Raw genomic sequence first — 12,227 nt, 5'->3', positions numbered from 1 at the left:
ACACATTGAAGAGTGTTTCGTGCATTTCGTCATCCCTTCAGGCAAGAGTCGGCACACTTTGCAGTGTCAGCCAAGTGTAACACTAAACTCCCTACGCGGTGAACACAAGGAACAGGTGCCAAATTACTCATAGCTTTACCAACATTGTTAAATAAAAACTCTAGAATTTGAACTATTTTCCTTTTGTATTTAACTCAAAATGAAGTGGAATCCAAAGGCTTCTGTGAGTCTCTTTTGATCAAACATGTTCATTTCATTTCACTTATATTCTTTATTTTAATAAATAATGTTGGTTCATCACCGATGAATACGTCATTAGACATATAGAATATAAATTAATAAATCCCATAAATAAATGGGATGGTGGTGTTGGTGGCAAAAGGGGTATAGGTATCATAGTCTGAGATCATTTTATTCATTCTCACAATTATCTTGTTAGTAACAATGGGATCATTTCTTTTCTCTGACTGTGTTGATTAAAAAAAGTTGTTTTGTATTAAAAAAATATACGTATGTATATTTAAAAGTTATCCAAACGCAAGAAATAACTGCAGATTAAGGTAACACGAAATAAGCATTTGTTGAGCAGAGGTCCCAAACCGCAGACTGGGATTAAGGGGCCACCTTGTGGTGGAACATAGCGCTGTCTATTTACAGATTAACAGTCACGGCAGGCTTCATATGAACAAGCTACATTTGAGGGAAAGAAAAAAAAATCCAAACATCACATTGGATTATGACCATTTCGGAAGTGTTTTTCTGTCATAATAAATAGGGACGTCTCTGCACAGCCTATCGGATCGCGGGATGCAATACGCATCCAAATGAAAAGAACGCCAGTCCTTTCGCTAATCCGTGTCTATCCTTTTTATCTCGGGACTCATAGCAGTCCGATCACTATGGGACAGCGAAGCGGTGGGACAAAGCAATGCGGCTGATATTCCTGTAAATGAGAGAAAAGAATAAAGTCTGTTTGACTTTAGTGGGCGCGAACCGGGCGCATGTAGCCAAGTTGCGTATGCGTGAAAGTGTGCCAAAATGTTCCTCGTCCTGCTCCTGGGGCTCTACGCGGCTACAGGTGAACTTTTCTCCCCGGTGAACTCGTGTCCGTCACAGTGCAGCTGTTTTTACCACAACTTGAGTGATGGATCAAAGGCCAGGTAAGGATGATGTCCAAGTCAACAGTACGTGATGTAACGTGCTCTGGGAGACTTGCGTCTTTTGAGAAGGTAATATCGAGTTGACATATGAGGACAGATGTTTGCATTGAGGTGAACACGTGTACAAAAGACAATTCAACGAGTGCATGTCGGTCTAATTTGATGTAATGCTGGATTATCTCTCAAGGGCACTTTCAACCTCACAATCCATGTGCAATTTTATATGATTTAAATGGATTGGAAAATTAGTATTTACATCTAGTATGCCTCTGAATTTACCAAAACCTCCATCTCAGATGTAATGCTAACATGTAATTAACTGCTTTATTCATCATTTACGTAATGCGTAATATGGGTCGGATCATTTTGAGGAGAACAAACATTCTCCCATGCTGTCTCCCTCTTAGGAGCGTGATTTGCAATGATCCCGAGATATCGGTTGTGCCTGTCGGGTTTCCCTTTGACACGTCCAAGCTGCGCATTGAGAAGACGGCCATTCAGCGGATACCGAGCGAAGCCTTCAACTACCTCTCCAATCTCGAATTCCTGTGGATGTCTTTCAACACACTGTCCGCCTTGAGCCCGGACAGTTTCCGGGAACTGCTTAACCTGGAAGAGCTTCGTCTGGACGGGAATGCCCTCACCGCCTTTCCCTGGGAATGTCTCATGGATATGCCCAGTCTCAGACTTCTCGATTTGCACAACAATCAGCTGCCCTCGCTGCCAGCGGAGGCCACGACTTACATCAAAAACCTCACCTACTTGGATCTGTCAAGCAACAGCTTGCTGACCCTGCCGACGGAGGTGCTGACCACCTGGCTGGCGGTGAAACCCGTCCAAGGTCCAGAGAGCTCCAAGTTGATACTTGGTAAATCACCTAAAACTTCACCGGTGGTTTATGACTGCTTCAGTTTAAAATGATCGACCGCGCGCTGTCAAACGCTGTGCGTAAAAGCACCATTCATTTAGCCAAAAAGCAGGGTTGTTGAACAGCAGCATGGTCAAAGCAGTTGTCAAGCAACACATACTTTAATGTACGTCGGTAGTATCAAAGTAGTATTTTCAGACGGTAAAAACGATGTTACTAATAATTAGCATTTAAACATTTACACCTTATGTAATGCCTATTTACCATTTGTAAGCCATATATACACAGTATGTTAATACCTATTTCATATATATGCATAAAAGAATGCAATATAGCCCAGTATTTTAACAAGATATGGTAAGTGCTTATTATTGTGTTTTTCAATTGCTAATTTTCACAGTTATTTCATATATATATATGAAATATATATATGAAATATATATATATATATATATATATATATATATATATATATATATATATGTGTGTGTGTGTGAAATAGAAAATGCATTTGACATTTTCCCTTTTTTGTGTTCAACCCATATTCATACTTAGAGCAGTGGACGGCTGTTGCAGGGTCAGCTCTTAAGGAAAGGAGGGTGAAATGCCAGCAAGAAATGACCTTGAACACCATTCCGCCACCACTACCATCCTTCTACTCCTCCTCCTCCTCATCATCATCATCGTCATTGCCGTAGTCATGGTCATGATGTAGTTTATGAATTAAATGTTAATCCTCTTATGGGATTAGCGTCTTAACATCCACACCGGCCATCTGCAGGCTGTTCTATCACTTTGCACACAGCTGGACGCTCATCTTCTTCTGTAACCTCACATGTACCCTCGCCATCAGGTCTCCATGACAACCCCTGGGTGTGTGACTGCCGGCTCTACGACCTGGTCCAGTTCCAGAAGTCTCCGACTTTTTCAGTTGCATTTATTGACACGAGGCTGAGGTGTTCAGCGCCGGAAAGTGTATCAGGGGTACTGTTCACTGACGCAGAGCTGCGGCGCTGTCAGCTCCCTCGTATTCACACAGCCGTGGCACGCGTTCGGAGCGCTGTTGGGAACAACGTGCTGCTCCGCTGTGGCACCATTGGAGTCCCGATCCCAGACCTGTCATGGCGCAAGGCAGATGGGCAACTCCTTAATGGAACAGGTGAGGCTTTCACTGTCCCTCATGACTGAGATAAGATGCAGTGCCGCTGATAATCAAACAGAAAGCTACCAGTGGAGTTAGTGAGGTTGTAAGTCTGACTGACAGCTATGTCTACAGCAATGAGTTACGTAACACTGCTGATGATCATTGCGACATTTTGTAATCACCCGTTTGGTGTGTTTTTGCACATTAATAAAATGAATCAATTCATTTTCATTCTCACATATTGCCCTTTGTAACCATTGTGTAACAACCATATTCTTGCCTCTCTGCCATAATAGTCCAGCAGGAAACATCAAAGGAGGGAATCACCTGGTCCATCCTGCGTGTCCCAGCTGTGTCCTACCAGGACTCGGGGAAATACATCTGCAAGGCCACTAACTACGCTGGGAACGCTGAAGCTGTCATTTCTCTCATTGTCTCTAACTCACCAAAACCAGAGGGGAACCAAACAAGCAACGATAAGAAAGCCAAAGTCAAGAAACCCAACCCGGTGGGGAAAGCTGCCTACCAGGAGAAACTGGTGGCCCGATATGTGGTTCCAACCTCCACCCCTTCGTCACTCTCAGCCCTGGATCCAGGCCTTCCACCTGGTCTTGTTGCTGATCTTCCACCAGGCAGCTACAGCCTACCTGATAGAGCCACCCCAGGCCCCGCCACCCCTTCCAACCCAGAAGCCCTGCTGGATCTGGAGAAGACTAATCTGAGCAACCTGGCGGCCAACACGTCATCGCTGCAGCAGGACCCGGACAGGTTGGTCCGCTCAGTAAAAGTTGTGGGGGACACAGATGATACAATATATTTGAACTGGAGAGCCCCTAAGGCCAAAAACACAACAGCATTCAGTGTGCTGTACGCTGTGTTTGGAGAAAGGGACATGAGAAAGATCAATGTTGGGGCAGGACAGAACCGCGTTACCATCAACGGGCTCGTGCCCAGGACCAAGTACATTGCCTGTGTGTGTGTGAGGGGGCTGATCCCCAAGAAAGAGCAGTGCGTCATATTTTCCACGGATGAAGCGGCGAGCGCTACTGGAACCCAGAGGTTGATCAATGTGATCGTGATCACAGTGGCCTGTATCATCGCGGTGCCGCTCACGGTCATCGTGTGCTGCGGGGCTCTGAAGAGACGCATTCAGAAGTACTGGGGAAAGAAATCCAAGGATATCCAGGATTCCTACGTGACCTTTGAAACGCTGTCACCTGCCACGAAGGCCAAAGGGCTCGAGGGGGAGTATCTGAACAGACTGAACCCAGAGGAGTCCAACCGGCTGCTGTCGGCTCGCTCCAGCTTGGACTCTGAGGCAACAGCCAAGATAGAGGGACAGCCTAACGAGTACTTCTGCTGACATCATGCTCCAGCTCCGGCTCCTACTGCACGCCATCTTCCTCGCACGCACCCGCATCCACGTCCCATTCAGGCGGCTAATACCCATTCACATCCCCATCCCCGACCCCAACAACACCCACACCCGTATCCCCATCACTGCCCGTACGCTCACTCCCAGCAATACGCCGACTTCAGTCCCCCTCCCACGCGCTCCCGTACGCCCACGCCATGGGATTCCCCCCCACCCGTCCCCCCTCGCTGGATCGTGCCACCAACTCCACCGCCACAGAGAACCAACTTCTATCAAAGGACTTTTGCACGCTGCACTATAATGGAAATATCCGTTTAGAGGAATATTTAACATAATAATTAAATTGTTTTTTTTCAGACATTTGTAGAGTGACATATGTGTTCTTACAGATGAAGTGGCACTCACTTCTCTGACATACATGTATCCATGCATTATGAGTAAGACAACTTGAGTACATGCATATGTCTGTACAAATGTTTGATCACTAAGCCTTTGAGAAAAACAATATGTCTAAAAGGTGAAAGAGCAAAGCAATTGTGGTAAACTGTTTTTCATCTCACTTGAGTGCAACCGGGAAGAAACCTCTGCAACCTGATCCGACTTAAAGGGAGCTCATTGGTAGATTCTATTGCATCATTAATGTATGTGTATGAGTTGTATATATTTACTGGTTGATGTACACATATACAGTTAAGTCTGTGCCTCTGTATATATCTATCATATGTTCCCAGAGAAGATATACACATAGGCATGGTTCAACACTCTGGTGTATGGAGGAAAGCCGGAGCTGGAGAGAAGTACAGAAAGGACTGTACTATGAAACTGCATAAATAGGGTGGAAATGAGGATAAATGAAATGTTAATAGATTTCTATTCCCAGCAGTGAGACACAAATGCTGAAATATCTTTATGTACCTGTTTTGTGAAACCGACATTACCCTATTACATGTAGATCTATGATATTATTTGAATAGTTGAATAAACTTTTATATACAAATCCAGTTAGTGGTGCTTTGTCTTCTTGTGGCCAAACTTGTTTCATTACATCTGATTGACAGATTTTAATTTGAAAACGAAGATACAGATCATACTCTTAATTAAGTCCCCTAAAGGGTTTGTAAGTTGCTAAAATAGCTTTATTATTGCATAAAAAAATGCAATCATTCATAAATTGGTTATACGGTCCTGACCAGAAAATGTTTGCTTGTCAGTTTGGGAAAAACTAGGCTGGATTTCTGAGCAGGACTTTTTCTCTCTGCAGCTCTTTGATTGAGCAGAATCTGGACAAAAAATTTACCTATAAAATTGTATTTACATTTATTATTACCAAATAGAAGGAATAACATTTTTAACAAACTAGCAAACTTTTTTTATTAATGAGATATAAGTGCTCTATAAGTTTATGTGTATGATTATTTACAATCAAGATTGATTTAGCAGCATAGAGGGCGAGACCTGCTCACACTGTCATGGTGCTAATCATGCGTGTCTCTCCCAAGAATTAGATGCCACTTGTTCAGTGCTCAGTACGTCAGGGATTAGGCTTAACAGGCTTCACTCTGTCTGCCGCACTCGACATGTCCTCAGTACAAAAAGAGCCGTCCATTTTATGAAATTTCCCGGACTATGGACATAATTTGTAACCTGCTATTTATTGCTTTGCTTAACATCCCGTCGCTTGAAACGTATCCTCAATGTTTACGTGGGTGCAGCTGTGTAGAAGACCGCCATGGAAGGTAAGATCTGATAAGCTTCATCACGGCAGATGTATTTTTAACCATTTAACTGTGACAGGGGGTGTGGGGGGTGGAAGTGGAATCAGGATAAATATTTACATTTAATTGCTGTTTATAAAGCATCAGGCTACACTGCAACAAAACGTGCTTTAAAATTTTTCATTTTAATCGTAGGTCGCTCATTTGCATGGAGGAGAGTGCGTTTGGGGCCATACCGGAGAACCTTCCAGATGATATGACCAAAATACGAATTGAAAAATCTCACTTCACTGAAATACCCAGGGGGGCGTTCTCACAGACGCCCGCCCTGGAAAACCTGTGGTTAAACTTCAATGATATTACAGTGATCAACTCAAAGGGCCTGGAGGGCTTGAGGAACTTAACTGAGCTCCGTCTGCAGGGGAACAAGCTGCGTTCAGTACCATGGACAGCGTTCGAAGACACGCCGGCCCTGAAGATCCTGGACCTGAAGCACAATCAGCTGGACGTCCTTCCCGAGCATGCCTTAAAATTTCTGCCAGATCTGACTTACTTAGACTTATCCTTCAATCGGCTTACTGTCATATCTAAGGAGGTTTTCCAAAATTGGCCTCTATACCAAAAACTCCAGACCAAGGAGGAGCGGGAGGGGCCCGCTTTCGGGCCGAACGTCGTCCTGGCGCTCCACGACAACGCGTGGCTCTGCGACTGCCGCCTGAAAGGCTTCGTGGAGTTCATCAGGTCCCTGAGCCCCCCTATTATACTGATGAACTCCTACTTGACCTGCTCGGGGCCGGACTTCAAGGCAGGCAAGTTCTTCCACGAGGTAGAGCTGCAGGCGTGCGTGAAGCCCGTAGTCAACACCCCATCGTCCAACATCAGCCTGCCTCTGGGCGCAAACCTCACCCTACGCTGCTTCGCTAAGGCCCAGCCAAACCCTGCGGTGTGGTGGACATATGGTCTGAAGATAATCAGAGGATTTCGTGGTAAGAGTGTGATGTCGACGGCATGTCACACACACACACACACACACACACACACACACACACACACACACAGAGTGAAATCTTGTGGTAAATTAGATACTTAAACACATTTTAATCGCAGACTTCATAACCCCTCTCTAAAACGAAGAGGTCAAAATCTGGATATTGGCCCACCACGATAATCACCACTGATTCCCTCAATCTGCACACCATCAGAGTTGATTAAGAGTGTGGGAGATTATTTTGCACTAGAGCCGATACCTAATGTCTGCGGTGTTGGGCTATACGGTTTAATTAAGTGAAAATCAACGTCAGCAGAGTTAATATTTAGAGTGCAGTGCTACAGCAGATCCCAACTGTAGTGTAAACAGTTTAGCATGAACGAATAATGGCCACGAGTCTCCCTGATTTCACCATCATCATCTCTGCTGCTAACGGTCAACCACTGTTTGGGCCTGTTTGAGTCTTCAAAGTAATAAACCTACCATCACACAGGTTAGTCTTTATAGAGGGCTTTGGCGTAGCGTACTGCTTAATACGTAATTCATTGGTGCTTATTAGAATTCAGCAATTCATGAGAACATGTCGGTTGCCACGTTGGGAACCATCCCCACCTGCTCGGAGTCATTAATAGTCAAGCAATTTAAAAGTTATTAAAAAGGGCAACACCAACCTCACTTTCTAAAAGGCCATCAGGTTTGCAGTTACAAGTATGAATAAGTAATCAATAAAGGAACCGATAACAGAGTCTTTCATTATTGTTAATGTTAATGAAGGCATTTTATCCAGCTATATGTCAAACGGGTCAAATGGTCCATGGCAATGGCCTTTTGGATGAAAGAATGTCATTAATTCTTATCTTTCTAATGGATGAATTGGTCTTTATTTAGCATTTCAAGTCACAGAATACATGTATCCATAAAGCCGTTAGTTACAACTGCTCACTGCTATCTCGTCCACACTCCTGTTGACGTCCTAATTATTAGTTACATTTACAGGCTTCATATCTTAATCTTATTTTTTTTAAACTTATTTACATCAGATTTAAATCAACTGTTACACTGAGAAAAACGCTAACGTCATATTATATAGGCCTTGTAACAATTACACCCAAAATGTATGTTACTATGTTATACTTAAATAATAATAACTGACTAACTAATCACGTTTCAAACAAAAAGGTACATATTTTGTCATTTCATCTTCTCAGTTGCTAGGATTTCCTTCTTACCTTTACTTACTTTGTAATAAATGGAATATCTTAAGGTTCTGGACTGAAAACACAGCAGTTGTTCACATCACCTCACACAACAGATTGTTAGATTAAGCTATTTCAGTACAAGTTCAGTCACATTATTGTTGTTGTTGGGCCCAAGTGGTTCAATTTATCGCCCCCCTCCATCCCTCCACCCTAAGATTAGAAAACCTGAATATCTATTCCCAAACTGAGTTTTACTGTTTAATCCTGCAGGAGCTTTCAAATAAAAATACACATCCCTGTTTTCCACCCAGAGTCCCAGGAAAGAGTGGATGAAAACACCATCAGATCCCTCCTGAAGATTCCCTCCGTGCATGCTGCCGACCGCGGCGTCTACACCTGCACCGCCGTCAACTTCATTGGAAACTCCTCCGTCAGCGTCCGGCTGGACGTCCACTCTCCCGACGGCTCCCGGTCACCAGTCCTCTCTGACAAACCGGCTCCACCTGCTGCCAGTGATGAAAACGTCTACATTGACATCCAAATTGCCAAGCAGACAGTACGCGGTATTACCATTCAGTGGTACGCAGCGTTGGAACGCCCAACAGAAACCTGGTTCACCATCCACTTTGGCAGCGCGGGCAGTGATCAAAAAGAAATGATCTTCATCGGCCCTGGGATTCACTCTTACTCCGTCTCTGATTTGATGCCTGCTACCAAATATGAGATATGTGTAACCCTTAAAAACCAGGCGCCGCGTAACGGCCAGTGTATTGTGTTCGTAACAGGAAGTGACATCACAGAGATGGAACAGAGGGAGCAGCTGATACACATCGTGGTTATAGTTTTAGCCATGGTGCTGGCAGTCCCTATCGGCATGTATGCCTGCACCACCGACACCAAGTTGGCCTGCCTGGAGGGTATCATGGAGTCCTGGAAGAACCGGCGGAGGGAGAGGAACTCATCAGGGCTGGAGCGGGAGAGGCAGGGCACCTTCGACAGCCTGCAGGCGGCCAGCGACGAGGGCCTGGTCAACAAAGATTCCAGTGAAGACAGGAAGGTGAGGAGAAGGTCAGAAGACAGACAACATAAAGGCAAAGGCGACCACAGCAGACACACAGCCGAACTGTATTAAATTACTGTTTGTCAAGGCAACGAGGGAAAACCTGACACCTTGTAAAACACCAATGTCTCAGTCAGTATCAGTTATTTTGGACAAATACAGATCTAGTGTATGAGATGGATTTTAATACAGAAGAATGATATTTTTGTCTTTCCTGGCTTTAATTTCATCTCTCCCTCTGTTCTAGGCTGCGGAATTTGTTGCAAAGATGTGAACGATGACCGTTATGTCAAGAGTGTAAATCAAGGATTAGTGCATGGTTGCATGTTTGTCTTGTTATTATACGTTTAAACTTAAATCATCAAACTTCTTAAATTGCTGCTTTATACAGTATAATACCTCTACGATTGATTTAAATGAAAGAGTGCTGACATTTTCAACTACTATTTCAATAGTAGCTGCATACTTTATGTTGTTAGGTTTAAACCCCCAACATTGTATTCAACAACCTGTACAAAGAAAGACACAGAGAATTGAGTATGGTATACTTGCAAGGAGAGTGCTCGGAGACTGTTCAGTTACAATCCTCCAAACCCACTCTGAAGCAGCCTCCGCTCTCCTGGCATTTTATTGTCTTAGGAGCGCCCTAGTTACATAAGGTTTCAACTGCTGAGGGAAGGGGTGAAATCAGTTGAACCCTGTTTGCCCTGCACAATCTACAACAATTGCATACCTTTCCGGGACAGGCAATTCCTCCCATGCAGTATGAGAGATACATTGAAACTGCCTGCACTCCCTGCATATCTTTCAAGGACAGGCAGTTTCTCCTCCTGCACTAAGAGAGATACACTTGTATAGAGAAACACATCTAGTAAGTATAAAAGAGAACAACACTTCTAGTAAGGAAAATAGAGCAATGAGTGAAATAACTTTTGTACAATTACCCAACATATGTTAATCTATATTATTTCATGTATTTATCTATTATTTCATGTATTTATCTATGGAATCAAAATGGGTGAAATGACTGTAGCTGTGTATCAGCATATGTGTATGCGTACAAACCTTGTAACAAATGTCTGAATAAAAAGATTACTTTTTTTAATTTAAAGGTAGATTATTTTCTATCTGCAAGGTCATAACAAATATTTTCAAGACTTTTTATAGTGGTAAAAACACAAGTTTGTGATGATACGTCAATCTGTTTGAGCGTGAAACTCAAGTTTAAAGCTCTGAATTAAATCCATGAGTACAAACATGTTATTTTTGAACCAATTTGATTGTTTTCTCCTGACTAGCCATAACATATCTTTTGATTATAATTAAATGAAGAGTTACCTGAGTTATGGAAAAGGAGCATCAAATAAATCGTTCTTCTTTTTTTCAGGCTGTTATTGTTATTTATTTTGATTATTCATATTTATGAAAAACGATTTTATTAATCAATGACCAATGTACAGGTGAGTTGTTGGGGAGTATTACAATATTAACTAATAAATAGGATACAACTACAAACATTTTCAGCATCACAAGTTGTATAATAAATAGTGTTTCCAACTGTGTCCTCGGCTCATTGGTGGCCCCTAAGACACAAGCTGAACTCTGGGTAACAATAACCTTGCATCCCGTTTCAGATCCTGAAACTTCTAACACAACGTTGCTAATTGGCTGACTGGTTCTACTTGTGTTGGATTTGCTGTCACCTGGTGTTATATAGGAGCCTGATTTAGGATTAAATACATGCTTGACAAAGGTCAACTTCACTCAAAGGCTCAAACCCCATAGCAGTTAGGGGGGGGGGGGTTATTTACTAAGCCACAGTGCAGAGCTTACTCATGATGTACTTGAATTAAATTCATCCTTAACACAAGTTATGGATTCTTTCGGGGACCAAATCACTGTCAACTGTGAGTTTGATGATTAGTTACCACTGAAAGCACTGAAGTGATTCGATGGAGCAGTAATTGTAAACACTGTTACTTCAAAGATTCATTAAGATATGTTTAATCCTCTCTGCGTCACTGTATACGTCACAATTCCTCTTCTTCCGCTTCTGTGAAGCCAACACACACAGTGTCCGACCGGGACAGATGGCACGTCGGATGTGCCTCGACCAATGGCATTGTTCATTTGACATTAATACCCAAACACTGGCATCCTCTCCGATATCCCCTGAGGCCGTCACTTTATGATCAGATCACACAACCCCCTCCTCCAGCTCCGTAGGCCGTCCGCTGTGATGCAAGCAGCTCATCCGCGCTCGGGCCCGTTCGGCTGCAGGGTTTTAAAACGACGGGGCCGAGATTGGCGGCTCTCATTTTCTGGAGCACGGTCGCATCTGGATTCTTGCTTGTACGGGCTTGTTTATATGATTGGCGGGAGGGAGATTGATGCTGCTCTTTGTGGTAATCCCTGTGTATGACACAAGACTGCGGATTCGGTGGACACCAAATGTCCGTCACTCCAGCGCGGGACACACATAAATTAGAATTGAATTGATCTCATCATATGCTTTCCCTAAGGTTGCTGAAACAGTGTATTATTTTAACACAACATCACGTAAAAGCTGCTGATGTCATAAGTAGCAAAATTAAAATATCAAAATATACATTAATGCTGTACACATGTTGTGTTGCTTAGTTTCCATGTCCAGAAAAGCAAATGTTTTATTGACTTTTTACTGTAAACACTGCTGTTTCCAGCACATACCCGGGGTTT

At 43.3% G+C, this 12,227-nt stretch overlaps 2 protein-coding genes across 2 annotated transcripts; both read left to right on the top strand.

The window, feature by feature from the left end:
• The first annotated feature begins 792 nt into the window (after positions 1 to 792).
• On the top strand, positions 793 to 5,476 carry lrit1a (leucine-rich repeat, immunoglobulin-like and transmembrane domains 1a). The gene is made up of 4 exons (XM_037466439.2): positions 793 to 1,160; positions 1,568 to 2,028; positions 2,882 to 3,187; positions 3,469 to 5,476. The coding sequence occupies exons 1-4, from the start codon at positions 1,039 to 1,041 to the stop codon at positions 4,533 to 4,535; spliced, it is 1,956 nt and encodes a 651-aa protein (XP_037322336.1). The 5' UTR covers positions 793 to 1,038; the 3' UTR covers positions 4,536 to 5,476.
• A 647-nt stretch (positions 5,477 to 6,123) lies between these two features.
• On the top strand, positions 6,124 to 9,623 carry lrit2 (leucine-rich repeat, immunoglobulin-like and transmembrane domains 2). Its single transcript, XM_037466080.2, has 3 exons — positions 6,124 to 6,283; positions 6,458 to 7,248; positions 8,761 to 9,623. Exons 1-3 carry the CDS (start codon positions 6,174 to 6,176, stop codon positions 9,579 to 9,581), a joined length of 1,722 nt encoding a protein of 573 aa, XP_037321977.2. The 5' UTR covers positions 6,124 to 6,173; the 3' UTR covers positions 9,582 to 9,623.
• The last annotated feature ends 2,604 nt before the right edge of the window (positions 9,624 to 12,227 follow it).

The sequence above is a fragment of the Pungitius pungitius genome, chromosome 13 (genome assembly GCF_949316345.1).
Source record: "Pungitius pungitius chromosome 13, fPunPun2.1, whole genome shotgun sequence".
Lineage (NCBI taxonomy): Eukaryota > Metazoa > Chordata > Actinopteri > Perciformes > Gasterosteidae > Pungitius > Pungitius pungitius.
This window is presented reverse-complemented; position numbering and strand designations above follow the sequence as displayed.